We start from the raw sequence: 25,116 nt of genomic DNA, 5'->3' as shown, positions 1-25,116 counted from the left end.
GATCTCTTTTATGAGAAAGTGAATTCCATTCATGATGGCATAGGCCTCCCAAAGGCCTAAGCACCTTCCCAAGTCCCCAACTCTTAATACCATCACCTTGGGGATTAGATTTCAACATGAATTTGGGGATACACAAAAATTCAGACCATAACATTCTGATTCTGCTTCCCAAAATTTATGTTCTTCTCATATACAAAAAAAATTCATTTTATTCTAATAACTCCAAAAGTCTTAAGACATTTTGGCATTAACTCAAAAGTTTAAAGCCCAAAGTCTCATCAAAATGTCACCTGGGCCGAGTGCAGGGACTCACACTTGTAATCCCAGCACTGTGGGAGGCCAAGGTGGGTGCATCACCTGAGGCCGGGAGTTCGAGACCAGCCTGACCAACATGGTAAAACCCCGTCTCTACTGAAAGACATGAAAAAAAAAATTAATGTTTTTAGCAACAAGGGAAAAGTAAAATAATGGAATACCATTTTTGCCTGTTAAATGGGCAACCTTTTAGATTGCTATTTTCTGTTAACAGTAGTGTGAGGAAATAAATCCTCTCATACACATGTATTTTATCATTTAAAAATGATACTAACTATAGCATTCAATCCTGAAATTTTAATGCTACTTAAATTTCTGCAATTTCTGGAAACACACTTATGGACAAAGTTTGCAGATGGATATTCTTTGCATCTTTATTTGTGGTAGCAAGATATTTAGAATTTACATAAATATTCATAAACACGAAGATAATTTTTTTAAAGTTACTTTTGTGCCATGGAATACAATGCTGTAAAAAGCAAAATCAAGAAAATATCCCTTAAACATTTTAGTAAACATTTCATTTGTTTAAGGAAAAATATTTTCAACTGGAATTTTTTTAAATAAATAAACAGAAGAGAAATTGACACTGTGGCTCTGAAAACTCACTCCCTTAGGGGATTCAAAGGTATAAGTTCGTGAGAATCATCAGATACCAGAAATGTGTTAGAAATGTGTTAGATCGGCCGGGCGCGGTGGCTCAAGCCTGTAATCCCAGCACTTTGGGAGGCCGAGGCGGATGAATCACGAGGTCAACAGATCTTGACCATCCTGGTCAACATGGTGAAACCCCGTCTCTACTAAAAATTACAAAAAATTAGCTGGGCACGGTGGCACGTGCCTGTAATCCCAGCTACTCAGGAGGCTGAGGCGGGAGAATTGCCTGAACCCAGGGGGCGGAGGTTGCGGTGAGCCGAGATCGCACCATTGCACTCCAGCCTGGGTAACAAGAGCAAAACTCCGTCTCAAAAAAAAAAAAAAAAAAAGAAAAGAAAAGAAAAAAGAAATGTGTTAGATCATTTAAAAATGATCACTCCCCAGAATTCTGGGGGAAATGGCTCACGGCCTTGCCTTTTTGATGGAGCAATAATGTACAAACACAAACACAATGAAAACACAAATACATAATTCCTTGAAAAAAGAATACAGTAGATAAAGAAGTATTGATTTAATCAATAATTTTTTATGTTTTTACTCTACAATAGACATGTAGAAGCTGGGAATATAGCAGTGCACAGATAAAAAGACCTTTCCTCATTCAGTTTAGGTTCTACTCAGGGTTTGACATAATAAAGATATTTAGTATATTGTGATTTGAAAGTAATCAAAAAGAATAAATGTAGAAATTTGCAGCAAGGTAACTGAGAGAACAAAATGCAAGGGGAAAAGAAGGTGAGAAATTAAAGTTATTGAAGGAATCGAATGAAAAGATTAAATGTGAGCATTTTACTTTTATTACAAAGATAGTAGAAGTTTTGCTGATTCACCTGTTCTATTATGGCCTGCAAAATTTCTAGAGGATACAGAACCACAGAATTTTTGTTGTTAGGCTTTGGTTTGATGGTAGGCTTAGTAGAGAGCTCTGTTTCTTTAGTTCCTGAAATAATCTAGTGTAGAATTAAAGTGCATGTATGGTAGAGTTAGAGTCTTTGGGATACAAATTCAAATTCTGTTTTTTTCTAGCTGTTGTATTCTTTTTAAGTTACTTGAAATTTCTGTGCCTCAGTTTTTTTAATCTGTAAAATGAGGATAACATTGAGAAGATTAAATGTGTTAATGCATATAAAATGTTTCATCTGTTAGGTTCCCAGCAGGAAAAACATGATATATTCAGAATAGGATAATTTGAGGAGCTTTAATAAATGAAGTATTTATGAAGGTTTTTGCAGGATCTAGGAAAGCAAGGGATAGTATAGTATCCCAAGAGTTGAAAGTGTGCTTTGTTACCACTTGTCAAAGAATAACTCAGAGGTGACTGGCAAGGTGGCTGAATATAAACAGCTCTGATCTGCAGCTCCCAGAGAGATCAGTGCAGAAGATGGGTTATTTCTGCATTTCCAACTGAGGTACCTGGCTCATCCCATTAGGACTGGTTAGACAGTGAGTGCAGCCCATGAAGGGTGAGCCAAAGGAGGGTGGGATATTGTCTCACCTGGGAAGGGCAAGGAGTCAGGGAACTCTCCCTCCCCTAGCCAAGGGAAGGCATGAGGGACTGTGCTGTGAAGAACAGTGCATTCCAGACAGGATACTATGCTTTTCCCACAGCTCTTCGCAACGCACAGACCAGGAGATCCCCTCGGGAGCCTACACCACCAGGGCCCTGGGTTTCAAGCAGAAAACTGGGTGGCGGCCATTTGGGCAGACACAAAGCTAGCTGCAGGAGTTTTTAGTTCATATCCCAATGGCACCTGGAATGCCAGCAAGACAGAACCATTCACTCCCTTGGAAAGGGGGCTGAAGCCAGGGAGCCAAGTGGTCTAGCTCAGTGGATCCTACTCCCACAGAGCCAAGCTAAGAACCACTGACTTGAAATTCTTGCTGCCAGCACAGCTATCTGAAGTTGACCTGAGACACTTGATCTTCGCAGTGGAAGGGGTGTCTGCCATTACTGAGGCTTGAGTAGGCAGTTTTTCCCTCACAGCATAAACAAAGTCTCCTGGAAGTTCAAACTAGGTGGAGCCCACTGCAGCTAAGCAAAGCCCCTGTAGCCACACTGCTTTCATAGATTCCTTTACTCTGAACAGGACATCTCTGAAAGAAAGGCAGCAGATCCAGTCAGGGGCTTATAGATAAAAGTCTCATCTCCTTGCGACAGAGCACCTGGGGAAGGGTCAGTTGTGGGCACACCTGGAGAAAGGGCAGCTGTGGGCACACCTTCAGCAGACGTAAACATTCTAGCCTGTGAGCTCTGAAGAGAACAGCGAATCTCCCAGCACAGCACTTGAGCTCTGCTAAGGGACAGACTGCCTCCTCAAGTGGGTCCCTGACCCCTGTGCCTCCTGACTGGGTGACAGCTCCTAGCAGGGGTTGAGAGACACCTCATACAAGAGAGCTCTGGCTGGCATCTGGTGGGTGCCCCTCTGGGATGAAGCTTCCAGAGGAAGGAACAGGCAGCAATATTTGCTGTTCTGCAGACTCCATTGGTGATACTCAGGCAAATGGAGTCTGGAGTAGACCTCCAGCAAATTCCAGCAGACCTGCAAACAAAGGGGCCTGTTAGAAGAAAAACTAAAGCAGAAATAAATAGCATCAACATAAACAAAAAGGACATCCACACAAAAATCCCATCCAAAGGTCACCAACATCAAAGACCAAAGGTAGATAAATCCATGAAGATGAGGAAAAACCAGCATAAAAATCCTGAAAGTTCCAAAAACCAGAATGCCTCTTCTCCTCCAAAAGACAACAACTTCTCACCAGCAGGGAAACAAAACAGGAGGGAGAATGATGATGAATTGACAGAAGTAGGCTTCAGAAGGTGGGTAATAACAAAATCTTCTGAGCTAAAGGGGCATATTCTTACCCAATCCAAGGAAGCTAAGAACCTTGAAAAGAGGTTAGACGAAATGCTAACTAGAATAATCAGTTTAGAGAAGAACATAAATGACATGATAGAGTTGCAAAACACAGCATGAGAACTTTGTGAAGCACACGCAAGATTCAATAGCTGAATTGATCAAGCAGAAGAAAAGCTATTAGAGATTGAAGGTAAACTTAATGAAATAAAGTGTGGAGACAAGATTCGAGAAAAAAGAATGAAAAGGATCCTGATGATTGTGTTTTGGGTTGCTATTCTCAAGGAATATATTTGTGGTGTTCTCTGTATTTCCAGAATTTGAATGTTGGCCTGTATTGCTAGACTGGGGAAGTTCTTCTGGATAATATCCTGAAGAGTGTTTTCCAACTTGGTTACCTTTTCCCCGTCACTTTTAGGTACACCAGTCAAATGTAAGTTTGGTCTTTTCACATAGTCCCATATTTCTTGGAGACTTTGTTTCTTCCTTTTCATTCTGTCTCTATTTGCAGATGACATGATTGTATATTTAGAAAACATCATCTCCTTCCCAAATCTGCTTAAGCTGATAAGCAACTTCAGCAAAGTCACAGGATGCAAAATCAATGTGCAAAATTCACAGGCATTCTGATACATGAATAATAGATAAATAGAGAGCCAAATCATGAGTGAACTCTCATTCACACTTGCTAGCTACAAAGATAATAAAATACCTAGGAATACAACTTACAAGGGATGTGAAGGACCTTTTCAAGGAGAACTACAAACCACTGCTCAAGGAAATAAGAGAGGACACAAACAAATAGAAAAACACTCATGATCATGGGCAGGAAGAAACAATATGATAAAAATTTCCATACTGCCCAAAGTAATTTATAGATTCATCCTAGCCCCATCAAGCTACCATTGACTTTCTTCACAGAATTGAAAAAAACTACTTTAAATTTCATATGGAACCAAAAAAAGAGCCTCAATAAGCAAGACAATCCTAATCAAAAAGAACAAAGCTGGAGGCATCAGGCTACCCAACTTTAAACTATACTCCAAGGCAGCAGTAACAAAAAACAGCATGGTACTGGTACCAAAACAGAAATATAGACCAATGGAACAGAACAGAGGCCTCAGAAATTATTCCACACATCTACAACCATCTGATCTTTGAAAAACCTGACAAAAACAAGCAATGGGGAAAAGATTCCCTATTTAATAAATGGTGTTGGGAAAACTGGCTAGTCATATGCAGAAAACTGAAACTGGTCATTTTCCTTCACCTTATTACAAAAATTAACTCAAGATAGGATTAAAGACTTAAACATAAGACCTAAAACCATAAAAATCCTAGAAGAAAACCTAGACATTGCTATTCAGGACATAGGCATGGGAAAAGACTTCATGACTAAAACACCAAAGGCAATGGCAACAAAAGCCAAAATTGGCAGATGGAATCTAATTAAATTAAAGAGCTCCTGCACAGCAAAAGAAACTATCATCAGATTGAAGAGGCAACCTACAGAAAGGGAGAACGTTTCTGCAATCTGTCCATCTGACAAAGGGCTAATATGTAGAATCTATAAGAAACTTAAAAAAAATTTACAAAACAAACAAAAAACAACCTAATCAAAAAGTGAGCAAATGATATGAACAAACACTTCTCAACATAAGACATTTATGCAGCCAACAAACATATGGAATAAAGCTCATCATCACCAGTCATTAGAAAAATCCAAATCAAAACCACAATGAGATATTATCTCATGCCAGTTAGAATGGTGATTCTTAGAAAGTTAGGAAACAACAGATGCTGGAGAGGATGTGAAGAAATAGAAATGCTTTTACACTGTTGGTGGGAGTGTAAATTAGCTTAACCATTGTGGAAGAAATTATGCAATTCCTCAAGGATCTAGAGCCAGAAATACCATTTGACCCAGCAATCCCATTACTGGGTATATATACAAAGGATTGTAAATCATTCTACTACAAAGACACTTGTACATGTATGTTTATTGCAGTGCTATTCACAATAGCACAGAGTTGGAACCAACCCAAATGCCCATCAATGATAGACTGGATAAAGAAAATGTGGCACATATACATCATAAAATACTTTGCAGTCATAAAGAAGAATGAGTTCATGTCCTTTGCAGGAACATGGATGAAGCTGGAAACCATAATTCTTATCAAACTAACACAATAACAGAAAACCAAACACCACATGTTCTCACTCATAAGTGGGAGCTGAACAATGAGAACACATAGACACAGGGAGGGGAATATCACACACCAGAGCCTTTTGGGGTTAGGGGGTTAGGTGAGGGATAGTATTAGGAGAAATACCTAATGTCAATGATGGATTGGTGGGTGCAGCAAACCACCATGCACCTGTTTAACAAACCTGCATGTTCTGCCTATATATCCTATATATATATATATATTAGCCTATAATAAAAAAAGAATAACTCAAAGATATGTATTAGGAGGATCCAAGATGGCCGAATAGGAACAGCTCTGGAGTGCAGTTCCCAGTGAGAATGCAGCGGGTGAGTGATCACCACATTTCCAAATGAGTTTTTACTGCCCACAGACCAGGAGATTCCCAAATGGAAAAGCGCCACGAGTTTCCAGCATAGCTGTTTCAGCCAGCGCAGAGAGTCTCCACACAAAAACTCACACAAAAATGGGTGGCAATTTCAACTGGTGCCTGGAACGCCTGAGAAACAGTCACCCATTCAACTGAAAAAAAGGGGGGTGCTGAAACAGGGAGCCAGGTGATCTGGCTTGGCAAGTCCCACCCCCACAAAGACAAGCAATCTGAAATGCTCTGAATATTAGCTTTGTCAGCTGGATACATTGCAAAAATTTTCTCCCATTCTTTAGGTTGCCTGTTCACTCTGATGATAGTTTCTTTTGCTATGCAGAAGCTCTTCATTTTAAAGAGATCCCATTTGTCTATTTTGGCTTTTGTTGCCATTCCTTCTGGTGTTTTAGTCATGATGTCTTTGCCCATGCCTATGTCCTGAATGGTATTACCTGGGTTTCCTTCTAGGATATTTATGGTTTTAGGTCTAGTATTTAAGTCTTTAATCCATTTTGAGTTAATTTTTGTATAAGGTGTAGGAAGGGATCCAGTTTCAGCTTTCTGCATATGGCTATCCAGTATTCCCAACAGCATTTATTAAATAGGAAATCTTTTTCCCATTGCTTGTTTTTGTTGGGTTTGTCAAAGATCAGAAGGTTGCAAATGTGTGGCATAATTTCTGAGGCCTCTGTTCTGTTCCATTGGTCTATGTATTTGTTTTGATTACTGTAGGCTTGTAGTATAGTTTGAGGTTAGGTAGCATGATGCCTACAGCTTTGTTCTTTACACTTAGGATTCTCTTTGCTATCCAGGATCTTTTTTGAGTTTCATATGAAATTTAAAGTAGTTTTTTCCAATTCTGTGAAGAACGTCAATGGTAACTTGAAGGGAATAGCATTGAATCTTTGAATTACTTTGGGTAGTGTGGACATTCTCATGATATTTATTCTACCTATCCATGAGGATGGAATGATTTTTCATTTGTTTGTGTCCTCTCTTATTTCCTGGCGCAGTGTTTTGTAGTTCTCCTTGAAGAAGTCCTTCATATCCCTTGTAAGTTGTATTTCTAGGTATTTTATTCTCTTTGTAGCAATTGTGAATGGGAGTTCACTCATGATTTGGCTCTGTTTGTCTATTATTGGTGTATTGGAATGCTTGTGATTTTTGCACATTGATTTTGCATCCTGTGACTTTGCTGAAGTTGCTTATCAGCTTAAGCAGATTTGGGGAGGAGATGATGGGATCTCCTAAATATACACTCATGTCACCTGCAAACAGAGACAGTTTGACTTCCTCTTTTTCTAATTAAATATTCTTTATTTCTTTCTCTTGCCTGATGGCCTTGGTCAGAAATTTCAATATTATGTGGAATAGGAGTGATAAGAGAGGGCATCCTTGTCTTGTGCTGCTTTTTAAAGGGAATGCTTCCAGTTTTTACCCATTCAGTATATTGGCTGTGGGTTTGTCATAAATAGCTGTTATTATTTTTAGATACATTCCATTAATACCTAGTTGATTGAGAGTTTTTAGCATGAAAGGCTGCTGAATTTTGTCAAAGGCCTTCTCTGCATCTATTGAGATAATCATGTGGTTTTTATTCCTGGTTCTGTTTATGCGATAGATTACATTTATTGATTTGCATATGTTGAACCAGTCTTGCATCCCAAAAATGAAGCCAACTTTCTTGTGGTGGATAACCTTTTTAATGTGCTGCTGGATTTGGTTTGCCAGTATTTTATTGAGGATTTTTGCATCAATGTTCCTCATGGATATTGACCAGAAAGTTTCTTTTTTTGTTGTGTCTCTGCCAGGGTTTGGAATCAGGATAATGTTGGCCCAATAAAATGCATTAGGGAGCATTCCCTCTTTTTGTAGTGTTTGGAATAGTTTGAGAAGGAATGGTACCAGCTCCTCTTTGTACCTCTGGTATTACTCGGCTGTGAAACTGTCTGGTCCTGGACTTCTTTTGGTTGGTAGGCTATTAATTGCTGCCTCAATTTCAGAACATGTTATTGGTCTATTCGTGGATTTGACTTCTTCCTGGTTTAGTCTTGGGAGGGTGTGAGTGTCCAGGAATTTATCCATTTTTTCTATATTTTCTAGTTTATTTGTATAGAGATGTTTATAGTATTCTCTGATGGTGGTCTGTATTTCTGTGGGATTGGTGGTGATATCCCCTTTATTATTTTTTATTATGTCCATTTGATTCTTCTCTCTTTATTAGTCTAGCTAGCAGCCTATCTAGTTTGTTGATGCCTTCAAAAGACCAGCTTCCATCTTGGAATGATCCAAGATGGCTGATTGCTAACATCTCGGGATTGCAGCTCCCAGTGAAAGCACAGAGAACGAGAGGACGCCACACTTTCAAATTTTTGTCGCTCATGGAGCAGAAGATTCCCAGTGGAGGAGCCCCACAGGTTGCCAGCGCGACTCTTGTGGCTGGTGCAGCAGTTGTGCTGGCACCTCGGCGCTGCAGCTCTTGGTGCAGAGTAAACGGGACTGGTTCCCCTTCTGAAGATGTTTGGAGCTTCAGGAAGGCAGCGTCGCCTATTACGGACTCAAGAAGGAAGCCAGACTGGAGATTCCTGGGCAGAAAAGCACCATCAGTCTTAATGCCACTGTTTTGGCTGGTGCAGTGGGTTGCTCATACTTCAGCCCTGGGAATTAACAACTTGGAAGTCCACTCAGAGACCTAATTTGAAAGTTGGTAATTACAAAGACGACAGGTGGATAAATTTACAATCATGGGAAGAAACCAGCGTAAAAATGCTGAGAATACTCAAAATCAGAATGCCTCTCCCTCTAAAGAGGATCACAGTTCCTCACCAACAAGGGAACAAGGCTTGATGGAGAATGACACCTCCCATTAACAACAGAATCAGGCTTCAGAAGATGGATAATAAGAAACTTCTGTGAGTTAAAAGAACATGTTGTAGCCCAATGTAAAGAAACTAAGAACTTTGAAAAAAGGTTTGACGAAATCCTAATGAGCATAGACAATTTAGAGAGGAATTTAAGTGAATTAATGGAACTGAATAATACAATATGGGAATGCCGAGCAGTATGCACAGGTTTAAACACTCAAATTGATCAAGCAGAAGAAAGGATATCAGAGGTCAAAGACCAACTTAATGAAATAAAACCAGAAGACAAGATTAGAGAAAAAAGGATGAAAAGGAATGAGCAAAGTCTCCAAGAAATGTGGGACTATGTGAAAAGACCTCATTTACGTTTGATAGGTGTACCTGAATGCAAAGGAGAGAAGGAATCCAAGCTGGAAAATATTCTTCAGGATATTATTCAGGAAAATTTTCCTAACCTAGCAAAGCAGGACAATATTCAACCCCAGGTAATACAGAGAACACCACAAAGATATTCCTCAAGAAGAGCAACCCCAAGGCACATAATTATTACATTCACCAGGGTTGAAACAAAGGAGAAAATACTAAGGGCAACCAGAGAGAAAGGTCAGGTTACCCACAAAGGGAAGCCTATCAGGCGTACAGCAGGTCTCTCAGCAGAAACTCTACAAGCCAGAAGAGAGTCGGGGGTCAATATTCAACATCCTTAAAGAACAGAACTTTCAACCCAGAATTTCATATCCAGTCAAACTAAGCTTCACAACTGAAGGGAAAATAAAATCTTTTATGCACAAGCAAGTATTCAGAGATTTTATTACCACCAGGCCTGCTTTACAAGAGCTTCTGAAAGAAGCATTACACACAGAAAGAAACAACCAGTATTAGCCTTTCTAAAAATATACCAAAAAGTAAAGAGCATCAACATAAAGAAGAATTTACATCAATGAATGGATAAAACAGCCAGTTAACATCAAATGGCAATAAACCTAAATTTAAATCAACTAAATCCCCCAATCAAAAGATACAGCCAAAACCCAACTGTATGCTGCATCCAGACCCATTTCACATGTAAGGATACACAAAGACTCAAAACAAAGGGATGGAGAAAGATTTACCAACCAAATGGAGAGCAAAAATAAATAAATAAAAAGCAGGAGTTGCAATTCTCACATCTGATAAAATAGATTTTAAAGCAACAAAGATCTAGTGGTAAAAGGATCAATGCAACAACAAGAGCTAATGATCCTAACACCTAGATACATAGAGACTTAGACTCCATGAGACAGAAAATTAATAAGGATATCAAGGACTCAAACTCAGATCCGGAACAAGTAAACTTAATAAATATTTATAGAGCTCTCCACTTTAAATACACAAAATATACATTCTTCTCAATACCACATCACACCTACTGATAGGTTTAAATGAAATATTGATTGGCCATTATTAATACCCATTTTTTAGAATAAAGTAACATTTCCATTCTCTCTCCCTCTTTTTCCTCCTCTTTCTTCCTCTCCTTCACTCCTTTTTTTTTCTTTACTTCTTTCAAAAAATAAAATAAAATAAAAGTCACAACACATTCCAAATGATCTCTTATCCTGGCCTGCAACCCCTTTCTAAAAAAAAAAAGAATCACCTGAACTCAGGAGATGGAGGTTGCAATGAACCAAGATTGCACCATTATACTCCAGCCTGGTAACAGAGTGAGAATCCATCTCAGCACTCACCTGTAATCCCAGCTACTTCGGGGGTCTCAGGTACGAGAATCGCTTGAACCTGGGAGGCGGAGTTTGCAATGAACAGAGAATGCACCATTGCACATCAGCCTGGGTGACAGAGCAAGACTCCTCCGTCTCAAAAAAAAAAAAAAGAGAAAGAATTAAAACAATTTTAAGGGGGAAAAGCAAAAAGGAGGGGAAGGAGGAAGGGAAAAATAGCTGGTGAGACAGGAGGCAATGAGGCAAGTGGTTTCATTCTTGTGAGGCTTTGATTACCGCTTAGTGAATCTTCATTTTACATGTGAAAAGAGGGGTAGAGGAAAAGTCGATTATGCAACCCACTCTAGCTCAGTAAATCTATATTTTACATAAAATAAAGTAAGCAAGTGAAAAAAATAAATAAATAAAGACCAGCTCCTGGATTCATTAATTTTTTGAAGTGTTTTTTTTGTTTGTTTGTCTCTATCTCCTTCAGTTCTGCTTTGATCTTAGTTATTTCTTGTCTTCTGCTAGCTTTTGAATTTGTTTGCTTTTGCTTCTCTAGTTCTTTTAATTGTAGTGTTAGAGTGTTGATTTTAGATTTTTATTGCTTTCTCTTATGGGCATTTAGTGCTACAAATTTCCCTCTAGACATTGCTTTAAATGTGTTTCAGAGATTCTGGTAGTTGTGTCTTTATTCTCATTGGTTTCAAAGAACTTAAAATTTCTGCCTTTATTTTGCTATTTACGCTATAGTCATTCAGGAACAGTCTGTCCAGTTTCCATGTAGTTGTATGCTTTTGAGTGAGTTTCTTAATCCTGAATTCTAATTTGATTACACCGTGGTCTGAGAGACTGTTTGATTTCCATCCTTTTGCATTTGCTGAGCAGTGTTTTACTTCCAATTATGTGGTTGATTTTAGAGTAAGTGTGATGTAGTGCTGAGAAGAATGTATATTCTGTCAATCTGGGGTGGAAGGTTCTGTAGATTTCTATTAGGTCCACTTGGTCCAGAGCTGAGTTCAAGTCCTGAATATCCTTGTTCATTTTCTGTCTTGTTGATCTGTCTTTTTTTTTTTTTTTTTTTTTTTTTGACATAGTCATTAATTTTTTATTGGATTATAGGTTTTGGGGTACATGAGCAGAGCATGCAAGACAGTTGCGTAGGTACACACATGGCAGTGTGCTTTGCTTTTCTTCTCCCCTTCACCCACATTTGGCATTTCTCCCCAGGCTATCCCTCCCCACCTCCCCCTCCCACTGGCCCTCCCCTTTTCCCCCCCATAGACCCCAGTGTTTAGTACTCCCCTTTCTGTGTCCATGTGTTCTCATTTTTCATCGCCCACCTATGAGTGAGAATATGCGGTGTTTCATTTTCTGTTCTTGTGTCAGTTTGCTGAGGATGATGTTTTCCAGATTCATCCATGTCCCTACAAACGACACGAACTCATCATTTCTGATTGCTGCATAATATTCCATGGTGTATATGTGCCACATTTTTCCAATCCAGTCTATTATCAATGGGCATTTGGGTTGATTCCAGGTCTTTGCTATTGTAAACAGTGCTGCAATGAACATTCGTGTACATGTGTCCTTATAGTAGAACGATTTATAGTCTTTTGGATATATACCCAGTAATGGGATTGCTGGGTCAAATGGAATTTCTATTTCTAAGGCCTTGAGGAATCGCCACACTGTCTTCCACAATGGTTGAACTAATTTACACTCCCACCAACAGTGTAAAAGTGTTCCTTTTTCTCCACATCCTCTCCAGCATCTGTTGTCTCCAGATTTTTTAATGATCGCCATTCTAACTGGCGTGAGATGGTATCTCAATGTGGTTTTGATTTGCATCTCTCTGATGACCAGTGACGATGAGCATTTTTTCATATGATTGTTGGCCTCATATATGTCTTCTTTCGTAAAGTATCTGTTCATATCCTTTGCCCACTTTTGAATGGGCTTGTTTGTTTTTTTCCTGTAAATCTGCTTCAGTTCTTTGTAAATTCTGGATATCAGCCCTTTGTCAGATGGGTAGACTGCGAAAATTTTTTCCCATTCTGTTGGTTGCCGATCCACTCTAGTGACTGTTTCTTTTGCTGTGCAGAAGCTGTGGAGTTTCATTAGGTCCCATTTGTCTATTTTGGCTTTTGTTGCCAATGCTCTTGGTGTTTTGTTCATGAAGTCCTTGCCTACTCCTATGTCCTGGATAGTTTTGCCTAGATTTCCTTCTAGGGTTTTTATGGTGCCAGGTCTTATGTTTAAGTCTTTAATCCATCTGGAGTTAATTTTAGTGTAAGGTGTCAGGAAGGGGTCCAGTTTCTGCTTTCTGCACATGGCTAGCCAGTTTTCCCAACACCATTTGTTAAACATGGAATCCTTGCCCCATTGCTTGTTTTTGTCAGGTTTATCAAAGATTGTATAGTTGTATGTATGTTGTGTTGCCTCCGGTGCCTCTGTTTTGTTCCACTGGTCTATATCTCTGTTTTGGTACCAGTACCATGCTTGATCTGTCTTATATGTCAAGACTGATGGGTCTTGACACTTTATCCAATTTGCCAGTCTATGTCTATCAATTTGACAGTGGGGTGTTAAAGTCTCCCACTATTATTGTGTGAGAGTCTAAGTCTCTTTGTAAGTCTCTAAGAACTTGCTTTATGAATCTCGGTACTCCTGTATTGCATGCATATACAATTAGGATGGTTAGCTCTTCTTGTTGCATTGATCCCATTACTATTATGTAAGGCCTTTGTTTGTCTTTTTTGTTATTTGTTGGTTTAAAATCTGTTTTATCAGAAACTAAGATTACAATACCTGCTTTTGTTTGTTTATTTTCCATTTGCTTGGTAAATCTTCCTCCATCCCTTTATTTTAAGTCTACGCGTGGCTTTGCACATGAGATGGGTCTCCTGAATACAGCACACTGATGAGTCTTGACACTTTATTCAATTTGCCAGTCTATGTCTTTCAATTGGGGCATTTAGCCCATTTACATTTAAGGTTAATATTGTTATGTGTGAATTTGATCCTGCCATTATGATGTTACCTGGTTATTTTGTCCTTTAGTTGATGCAGTTTCTTCACAGCATCGATGTTCTTTACCATTTGGTATGTTTTTGCAGTGGTTGGTACTGGTTGTTGTTTTCCATGTTTAGTGCTTCCTTTAGGAATTCTTGTAAGGCAGCCCTTATGGTGACAAAATCTCTCAGCATTTGCTTGTCTGTAAAAGATTTTATTTCTCTTTCACTTATGAAGCTTAGTGTGGCTGGATATGAAAGTCTGGGCTGAAAATTCTTTTCTTTAAGAATGTTAAATATTGGCCCCCACTCTCTTCTGTCTTGCAGGATTTCTGCCAAGAGATCCACTGTTAGTCTAATGGGCTTTTTCTGTGTGGACAACCCAACCTTTCTCTCTGACTGTCCTTAACATTTTTTCTTTATTTCCTGAATTTGAATATTGGCCTGCTTTGCTAGGTTGGGGAAGTTCTCCTGGATAACATGCCAAAGAATGTTTTTTAGCTTGGTTTCATTCTCCCCATCACTTTCAAGCATACCAATGAAATGTAGATTTGGCCTTTTCACATAATCCCATATTCCTTGGAGGCTTTGTTTGTTTCTTTTCACTCTTTTTTCTGTAGTCTTGTCTTCTCACTTTATTTCATTGATTTTCAATCTCTGATATCCTTTCTTCTGCTTGATTGATTCAACTATTGAAACTTGTTATGCCTTACAAAGTTCTCATGCTCATGCTCTGTTTTTCAGCTCCACCAGGTCATTTGTGTTCTTCTCTAAATTGATCATTCTAGTTAGCATTTTGTCTAACCTTTTTTTCAAGGTTCTTAGCTTCCTTGCATTGGGTTAGAACATGCTCCTTTAGCTCAGAGGAGGAGGGTGCTCAGTCCTAGGAGGGTGGGGGCTTTATTTTTAAGTCCCTGACAGGTTGCTGCCTTCTTTCAGAGATGCCCTGCCCAGCAAGGAGGGAATCTAGTGAGACAGTCTGCCTGCAGCGACCTTGCTGAGCAGTGGTGGGCTCTGCCCAGTTTGAACTTCCCAGCATCTTTGTTACTACCCACCTTCTCAAGCCTGTTAATTTGTCAAACTCATTCACCATGCAGTTTTGTTCCCTTGCTGGTGAGAAGTTGTGATTCCTTAGAGGAGAAGAGGCATTCTTGTTTTTGTAATTTTCAGCCTTTTTGTGCTGGTTTCTCTCCATCTTCATGGATTTATCTCCCGTTGGTCTCTTAAGTCAGTGACCTTTGGATTGAGTCTCTGAGTGAACTTCTTTTTCATTGATGTTGAATCTATTTCTTTCTGTTTGTTAGTTTCCTTCCAACAGTCAGGACTCTCTGCTGCAGGTCTGCTGGAGTTTGCTGAAGGTTCATGCCAGATCTGCTTGCCTGGGTATAACCAACAGAGGCTACAGAATGGAAAATGTTGCTGCCTTTTTCTTTCTCTATTAGCTTCACCCCAGAGGGGTACCCACCAGATGCCAGCCAGAGCTCTCCTGTATGAAGGGTCTGTCGGCCCCTACTGGGAGGTGTCTCCCAGTCAGGATACATGGGAGCCAGGGATCCACTTGAGGAGGTAGTCTTTCCCTTATCAGAACTCAAATGCTATGCTGGGAGATTTGCTGCTCTCTTCAGAGCTGCCAGGAAGGGACATTGAAGTCTGCATAAGCTATGTTTACCACCACCCCTCATCCCAGGTGCTCAGTCCTAGGAGGGTGGGGGCTTTATTTTTAAGTCCCTGACAGGTTGCTGCCTTCTTTCAGAGATGCCCTGCCCAGCAAGGAGGGAATCTAGTGAGACAGTCTGCCTGCAGCGACCTTGCTGAGCAGTGGTGGGCTCTGCCCAGTTTGACCTTCCCAGCATCTTTGTTCATACTGTAAAGTTAAAACCTCCTACTTGAGCCTCAGCAATGGCAGATGTCTATCCCTCCACCAAGCTCGTATCCCAGGTTGAGCTCAGACTACTCTGCTAGCTGCAAAAATTTCAGCCAGTGGCTCTTAGCTTGCTGGTCCCCATAGGGATGGGACCCACTGAGCCAGACCACTTGGCTCCCTGGCTTTAGCCCCCTAAGCCCCCTATCCAGAGGAGTGAGCATTTCTGTCTCACTGGTGTTCCAGGTACCATTGGGGTATGAAAAAAAGAACTGTTGCAGCTAGCTTGGCATCTGCCCAAATGGTCATACAGTTTTGTGCTGAAAACCCAGAGCCCTGGTAGTGATGTAAATACTGGAGGGAATCTCCTCATGTGCAGATTGCAAAGACCAATGGAAGAGTGTGGTATATGGACTAGAGTACAGGGAACAGACCCTAATGGCTTCCCTTGGCTAGGAGAGGTGGTTCCCCAATTCCTTGCACTTACCAGGTGAGGCAACACCCCACCCTGCTTTGCCTCACCCTCCTTGGACTGCACTCACTGGCAAACCAGTCCCAATGAGATGAACTAGGTACCTCAGTTGGATATGCAGAAATCACTCACTTTCTGCATCAGTTTTGCTGGGAGCTGCACACCGGAGCTGTTCCTATTTGGCCATCTTGCCAGCAATCCCCCACCATTTTTTTAAATAAGTGTTTCCATTGTAAACGTTTCCCACATTTCCCATCATTTTACTCTGTATTTAAAGTGGATTTGTTGTAGGCACCATATAGTTGGGTCTTGCTTTTAATTCATTCAGGCGATCTTTGCCCATAATTGGAGCGTTTCAATCATTTACATTAATATGCTTATCCATGTGATTGGGTTTAAGCCAAACATTTTTCAATTTGTTTTTCTATTTTTCCCTGAACTGTTTTTGTTTTTGTCTTTTTGCTTTTTCTCTGCCTTCTTTTCAGGGAAAGATTGTGTATCTTTTAATGATTCTATTTTATCTTCTTTATTTTAGATATACTTCTTTTAGTTTTTTTTTATTTGTTTGTTTGTTCGTTCTCAGCCTTACAGTATATCTCTTTGAGTTATCAAATAAGTAGATCAACAAATGGAATTATACCACCTTTCATATATTTTAATAACTTTACAACAGCATATTCCTGTTTTTTTGCACTATTTTTATAAATTTACTTCTATGCATTATAAACCCCACAATACATTGTTACTAATTTTGCTTTAGTCAATTATCCTTTAAAAAAATGAGAAAAGTCTTTAATATTAATTTTCATATTTAAAATTTTTGGTGTTCTTCATTATATAGTAGAGATCCTATATTTCCATCTCGAATCATTTTTTTCTGAGACCTTCCTTATTATTTATGTAATGCATTTATGTGAGTGAAGAATTCCTTCGGTTTTTCTTTTTTTTGCAAAATTTTTTTTCTACCCCTTGAAAGATGTATTTGCTGGGTATAGAATTTTAGTTTGGCAATATTTTTATTTCTTACTGTAAAGATGCCACTCCATTATCTTTTGGTTTGTGTAGTTTCATTTAATTTTTTTAAATGATTTTATCTTTTTTTTTAATTTTTACAGTGTAAGAAATATGGTTTTTTTCTCTGTCAGATTTTAACATTTTCTCTTTATTATTAGTTGTTTTCAGCACTCTGATTATGATGACTTTTTATTTTTCTTCATTCTTATTCTGCTTGGGATCTTTAAATTTCTATTATCTGCACGCTTGTTACTGTCTTCAAATTTTATCATTTCGCTAAATTGGCTCTTTTTCTCATCATTTTTTCAAATATGTTGTCTGTTGTTTTTCTTTTCTGAATCTTCAATTATGGAATTTTGTTTTTTAAAGTTTTAAAATCTCATTTTATTTTATCAATTTCTATCATTTCTTCAAGTTCACTATTTTAGTCTGGGATGCTGTCAACAAAAATAGCATAAATTGGGCGGCTTGTAAACAACAGAAATTTATTTCTCACAATTCTGAAGGCTGAAAAAGTCTCATCTCAAGGCACCAGTAGATTTGATGTCTGGTGAGAACCTGTTCCTTGTAGACAGTACCTTCTAAATTCATCATCACATAATGGAAGTGGTAAGGCAGCTCTCTGGGGCCTCTTTCAAAAGGGTTCTAATTTCATTCATGAGAACTCCATTCTCATGATCTAGTTACCTTCCAAAGTTGCCACCTCTTAATACAATCACCTTGCGGTTTAGGTTTTAACATATTAATTTTGGGAAAGCACAAACATTCAAAAAATAGCATTCACTGTTCTTTTCTACTATAATGTCTGATGTGCAGATAATTTTTAAATTTCATATATATTTATATCTCTAGAAATTTTATTTAAGGCTTTTTTGTGTCTTTCATTTCTTACTTTGTCATATTCATGTTTTTCTCAACTTTCTTGATTATCTGTAATATGCTTTTAAACACATTTTCAATATTTTTGTCTGCTAATTTATCATCTATTTCTGGATACATTTCTATTGAGTTATTTTTTCCTCTGGTAATTATATTTTACTGATTCCTTATAGGCCTGCTAATTTTTATATACTGGATATTGTGAATTTTACATTTTTGGTGATTTTTTTTTGCCAATTTTTTCCTGGAATGAAATTAAATTACTTGGAATCTGTAGCTATTATCTTGTTACTGAAGTGACACTCCTATATCTGCTGTTCCATGTTTTAGGAGATCTCTGCCACCTCATTGGTAGTAACATAAAATATTCTTAGCCTTGTGTGTGTCCTGGGAATTATTCTCCCTTATCTTTTTGGTGGCTCTTTTATTGGCCTTGAGTAGCTTCTTCACATGGATGTACAGATTAGTACACAGCCAAAGTCTCAAGGACATCTTTCTGCAAATCTCTCATATTCTCTTTCTGTGCAGCTTATTATGCCTTATTAGATCTAGCTGTTTTTGCAGCCTCAGTCTCTGATCTCTGCCTCCTCAACTAAATGAGACCATCAGTCTCTCTTTGAGTGGGAACTATCTCCAGTCACTAACACAGAACATTTGTGAAATGTATTATCTTGGTTGTTATCCTTCTTTCATATTATTCTATGTTTTCTGGTGACCAATACATGAAAATTGTTGTTTAATATATTTTGTCCAGTTTTCTAGTAATTCAAAATAGGAAATTAAATCTAGTCTCTTTACTGACTTTCTGACAACGACTGCCAGACTTCCCCAGCCCTAAGCTATAACTTCTCAGTATTCTTATTTTTAATTCCAAGACAAAAATAATTATTTATGGTATATAGAATGTCATGCATCCTAGTTGCCTACTCTTTTTACTCATTATTGCATTTAGAAACTCTATTATGTCTATAAGCAGAAGTAATTTGCTATATTTTAACATAGAAAGCTTAAAGATACTAACTTGTTATAACTGGTAACCTGTATAATATTGCATTTACTTTAAATAATAAGATGAATTTTTGCATGGAAAAATTTCAGTGTACTTTAAAAATAATTTTCTGACTTGATACTCATAAAAGCTCTGTGAACTAGATAAATGTAGAAGTGAATCATCACTATAAAGAAGCTAAGGCCAAGTAAGATTCATTAATTTTTCTCAAAGTCACATATCCTGTAAGTGATAGAGATGAGAATTAAACCCAGATCTGACCAGTATAACAATACTTTTTTTTCTAGTTTCCAAAGTTTGTAGAGCTCTATGTGTATTAGCAAAACATCTAGTAGGAGTAGAAGTGTCGTTGTGTTTTAACTTGTGTGGTGGAGTGGTAAGTACCATTTTAAGAGTAATCAGATGGTTTGTAAACAAGATTCAATCTAAATAATAATACAACCTGGAACATATATAAAACAAGCAAAACAACTTTCATATAATTAGTGTTTATTTAGTTTATGAAGCAAAAAGTACAAATAGAATTGTTCAGCTGGAGGGCATGTTGTAAATGGAGAAAAATGAGAGTTAATTTATGCCTGATCATTAAGGCAATCAAAATGCCCACTTGGAAGAACTGTCTTTTTAAAATTTCTCAGGAGATTTAGTTAAGAAATTAATTAAATGGTCTTTATCTTTTGAAAGGAGCACAAAATAAAGAGCACAGAAGTAAGAAACAATTTTTTGTATCTCCTCATTTCTAGTATAGTGTCAATGCCTTTGATATATGAATTTAATTTTCTTTTTTTCAGAAAATAATTAATATGGAGTCTAGTAATTATAATTTAATTTGAAAAAGGCATCTAATTACATAGTAAACATTTGTAGCTAGTGACATTTCTTGACCTATCTCCCTCTTGCATAGCAAAAAGGTTTTGTGTGATTCTTCCATAAAAACATAAGGTCTAAAGAGCAGATCAGGTAATCACGACTTACGTGATAAAACTGCTGGCAAAATATAATTGCCAACCATCCTTTTTTTGCAGTAAATTGGACAGCTATTATATAAAGACAGTTTATCCATCGTAAAGCCAAGGTATCCTTCTTGACTTCACAAAAATCACTGCCCAACCTCCCCAACCCCAAGTCATTACTTTCCGATAATCCTATTATTGATTTAAAGATAAAAATAATCATGCTTGTTGTGATACATTCTAGTTGCATTTTTTTTTCTCTCTCTCAGAGTTGCATTTGGAAACTGCAATGGGTTGGCCGTGGTGGATTTTATACAGAAGACAGTACTGTTAAGCATGGGGACCATTGACCTATATAGATCAAGTGACCTATACCAGCGGCAACCACGGTCTCCTCGAAAAAACAAACAGTTCATTGCAGGTAGGAGATAAAACAAGATGAGTTATGAACTTGATTTGTTCATCTGTGTTCTTACTTTTAGATTTCTTGTCTTCTGTGATGCTATTGAAATGCATGGCAAAATAAAATCAACATAATTTACAAAACCATGTAAGTAAAATAAATTGGGCAGAAACATTGTGAGAATCTTTGAAAGTGTTAGGGAAGTGTACGTTTAAACTTCAGTTTGCTATTGAAGTTAGGAAGCATTTCAAGTTTCTTAGGTTTAATTCCTAAGAAATAGAAAACGGGCCGGGCGCGGTGGCTCACGCCTGTAATCCCAGCACTTTGGGAGGCCGAGGTGGGTGGATCACGAGGTCAAGAGATCAAGACCATCCTGGCCAACATAGTGAAACCCCGTCTCTACTAAAATAAAATAAAAAAAATTAGCTGGGCGTGGTGGCGCGCGTCTGTAGTCCCAGCTGCTTGGGAGGATGAGGCAGGAGAATTGCTTGAACCCGGGAGGCAGAGGTTGCAGTGAGCGGAGATCGCGCCACTGCACTCCAGCCTGGCGCCTGGCGACAGAACAAGACTCTGTCTCAAAAAAAAAAAAAAAAGAAAGAAAGAACAGAAAATAAAAAGCCATTAAATGTACAAATGCTACAAAAATTAGGGCTCTGTAATTGAAAAAACTGCTTGCAATTGTTGTGTTAAACAGGTTAACTTTCTTCTAAACTATCTAGTCCCTTTAAAAAGATAAATTTAGGTCATTCACTACTTTTAATTTTTAAAATTGATTCCATATTGTGGCTGACACCTTTACTTGTTGAATAATGACTTGCCTTGTTGGATAATGACTCTCCTTGAGGTATTTCACAATTCAGTAAACATTTTTCATCAACATTTTTAAAGTACTATGAAAGATGGCATTTTTCTTGGCATGATCAATGAATTGATGTATTTAACTACAGACGAAAATAAACTTAAGGTTAATTAGGATTTAATGACAAACTTTGATATGCCAGTTATCCAAAGTTTTACTGAAATTTTAGTATATATACAAATAGTTGGTTTTGTAAACACTGCCGAAGTTTTGTATATTTTCTGCCCATTAACAGCCCAGTTGGTAAAAAAACAATGAGGCCAAAAGGTTGCAGATGAAAATGCTTCTATAATATTATGTGTTATTTTAGATAATCCTTTAAAGTCTTCTACTTTAGTCCAGATATGGTGGCTCATGCCCTTAATTCCAGTACTTTGGGAGACCGAGGTGAGAGGATTTCTTGAGGCCAGGAATTCAAGACCAGGCTGAATAACATAGTGTGACCTCATCTCTAATAATAATAATAATAATAATAATAATAACTTTAAATTTTTTAAATAAATAAATAAAATAAAATTTCTACTTTGTATTATTTAAAATAATCTATTGAATATTGATAACATTACTAAATATAACCATAGGAAAATATTTTATAATAAAAATAAAATGGGTACATGATGGTAGGTGTTATTTTCCAAATAGTAGGTATGTCAAATTTAACATCCAAATATGATAATAAATGAATTTCCTTTTTGGACTAATGAAACTTGTTATACTGAAACTCTCCTTGTTAACCTTTCTTTTGCAAACCTCAATCATTTCCAAATTACTAGTTTAGACCCTTTTGAGGGGCACAGAATTTCTCTTTCAGAATCTAAGGGTTTTTAGTGAGAGATCTCAACTTTTAGCAATATTTTCGTAGTGCTAGAAATTTCAAATTCTAGAGATTTTGCCTGTATCACTACCAAATTTTGTAAAGGAAGACAAAATAAAAGCAATTGTACATTCACATAACATAAGGTTCCCTCATGTTTGGGAAAGACAAGTTTGAAGTTGATGGACTCTAGGCTAGAAACGTGTTAGGAAGCAGTAGCTTATTTATAATTTAAAAATTAGTTCCTCAGTCATAATAACCATATTTCAAATGTTCAGTTTGCAATGCTAAAATATAATCAGAGAACCTGTGAATCCTATGACAATATCTAAATTACTTGCTGGATATACACAGTGGCGCAAAAAAAGTATACATTTTGACAAATTTAATACAATTGTTATCTAATTTAATTTAAACCTCTTGAACCTTAACAGTTACTACTAGAGCTTAGAATATTGATGACTTTAAAATCACGAAAAGCTGTGATGAAATTATTAAACTCGATTTGTGTTTAGTGTACAAGATGGCACAATGAGAGCTCACTTTATACTATAACAATGAAGTATTAAAGACTGAAATCTTTAGCTTTTTTTTAATTGTTGAAGGATTAAAGACATTCATTTTTATATTAATGAAATAATTTATTGATATTATTTACAAGCCAAGTAAGTGTATTTTGTAAAAACATATAAGGAAAATTTGCCACATACTTTTATAAGACATTTAAATAAGATGTAAGATTTTTAAATAACTATTAAAATTACTCCAGCACTCTCATCATTCATCTATCACCTCTTACTTTTTAATTGATTTATTTTATCAATATCTCCTCTCTAATTTAATTACCTAATCTTGCTGCAATTTCTTCATCTTGGCTGTTCTAGATTCTGGTATGATATCACTTCCTTTCACTTTAGATTTTTTTTCTCTTTCTTCTGCCTGCTGCTGATGCTGGTGTTCTGGCATGTTCCAAAGACAACTTTTGCATGCGTGGCCTGTCTAACTTTTATCCTGATTTAACGAAACGGATCCGTACTTCCTATCAGAGTAAGTTATATAAAGGTTAGGCAAATAGCATTTTTAAATCATAATGCTTGAGTTAAATCCATACATCAGTGCTCAGTAATGTGTTTCTTAAAACACATTCAACATGCATGCAAATTTTTGTTTTGTTATGATGTGCAACCTGATAATTTTAATAAAAATTATTATAGAACTATTTCAATCCATTATTGTCCTGTACCCATTCAGTCATACCCATTGTTTCAGTGTTTATTTCAAACCATGTGGACCATGTCCCACTAGTCCAAGAGTCACTGTTTTATTTTGAGGAGGAAGAGCTAAGATGTCCTTGTAAATAATAAAACTTATTACTGATACTGGTATCTGTAATAAGTCAATGCTTTCTTATTTTGGAAACCTTATGCTTTGGCCATTTTATAATACTATTCTAACCAGGGTCACAATATGTGCTTCTTTTAAATAATTACATTCCTTGAAGATAACTAAGTATTCCTAATTTCTGATGGTTTTTATAAAAATATACAAACACGTGTTTATATGGTGATATAAGGCACTCAAACATTATAAAATAGGATAATTAGGTTAAAAGTAAACAAGTAAGTAAGATCAACATTTACCATGGTAGCAAACACAGAGCTGAAGGTTTTTATAATAAGTAATTATAAAAACTGGTATAGAAAGGATAAAGAGTGAGAGTGTGTGTGACCAGATGACACTAATGATGTTATGGGTATTTATTGACATGAAAAAAAGTGTTTATCAAATGTTAATATATTCTGTTAAAAAGCAGGCTGTTTAGCAATATATACAAAATGGCCTTATAATTGTATAAAATATACATTATATACACACTTACACATACATTTTTTTTATAACCTGAAGTTCCTCAGACCTCACCAGTTCACATATATGAATGGAATCTTATCAGTAATAAAACCTAAAACTTTGTGGTTTATGCACCTAGCTTACATAAATCAGTCTCTGTGAAATCCTTAAAATGTTCCTGGGAGTGCCCAGAAGTTGAGTAATTTTTGCTCCTAAATATTCTCCAATTTTTTACTCTAGCAGAGCACCCTCTTTTGGAAATCCTTCCCACTATCTCTCTACCTGTTGCCTTGTGTGAGAACATTGGTATCTATGTTGCTTTCTGCTGCTCCTAAAGCAGAAACTTATTTGATACTATGATATTTCTTGATATCTGAAAATTTTATGAAATTTCAGTTTCTATAATAAAGTTTTATTGGAATAGAGTCATAATCATTCATTTATATATTGTCCATAAATGCTTTTACACTCAATGGCAGAGTTGAGTAGCTGCGACAGAGACTATATGGCATATAAGGCCTAAAATGTTTCCTATCCTGTTCTTTACATTAAAAGTTTGCTGATTCCTGCTCTCTGCCATTCTTTTACACCCACCCATCCTCTGCACCACATAAAGGATTTCAGCCAAAACTTTTCTGTAAATAGTCTGAGAGTGGTTTAACACATATATTCAGACTTATGAATCCCAATTTAGCCTTCTGAAGGTAAGATATCCTACCTTGTGTGTGTGTGTGTGTGTGTGTGTGTGTGTGTAGAGACAGAAAAGTTTCTGGAACATGACTTTGTGGATTTTATAGACTTCTTTTAGCTTTACAGTATATTCAGATTTTTCTATAATAAACTTGGAATTCTTCTATGTTAAGAAACTAAATTGGAAACTGAGGATCAGGAGCAGAAACAGGCTTTTAGTTCATCAGGATTCTATAGTACCAGCCATGATGTAAAGTTTTTTAAAGTTCTGAGAAATCTCAATAATATATTTTCTTATATTCCTTATATTTCTGTTGGAATTTTTAAAAAAT

The 25,116-nt window shown here is 37.1% G+C and overlaps 1 protein-coding gene across 22 annotated transcripts in view; it reads left to right on the top strand.

Moving 5' to 3' along the window:
* STXBP5L (syntaxin binding protein 5L) overlaps nt 1–25,116 on the top strand; it is a 452,700-nt gene that overhangs the window by 299,732 nt on the left and 127,852 nt on the right. For 11 of the 22 annotated variants that reach the window (XM_035274086.3, XM_078352053.1, XM_078352055.1 and 8 more), the window contains 2 exons: nt 20,440–20,591; nt 23,222–23,293. In XM_035274086.3, coding sequence (XP_035129977.1) covers nt 20,440–20,591; nt 23,222–23,293 — 224 coding nt within the window. The remainder of the gene's footprint in view (nt 1–20,439; nt 20,592–23,221; nt 23,294–25,116) is intronic. The other 11 variants (XM_078352051.1, XM_078352048.1, XM_078352057.1 and 8 more) reach the window with 1 other exon arrangement.

The sequence above is a fragment of the Callithrix jacchus genome, chromosome 15 (genome assembly GCF_049354715.1).
Source record: "Callithrix jacchus isolate 240 chromosome 15, calJac240_pri, whole genome shotgun sequence".
NCBI classification, from domain to species: Eukaryota; Metazoa; Chordata; class Mammalia; order Primates; family Cebidae; genus Callithrix; species Callithrix jacchus.
This window is presented reverse-complemented; position numbering and strand designations above follow the sequence as displayed.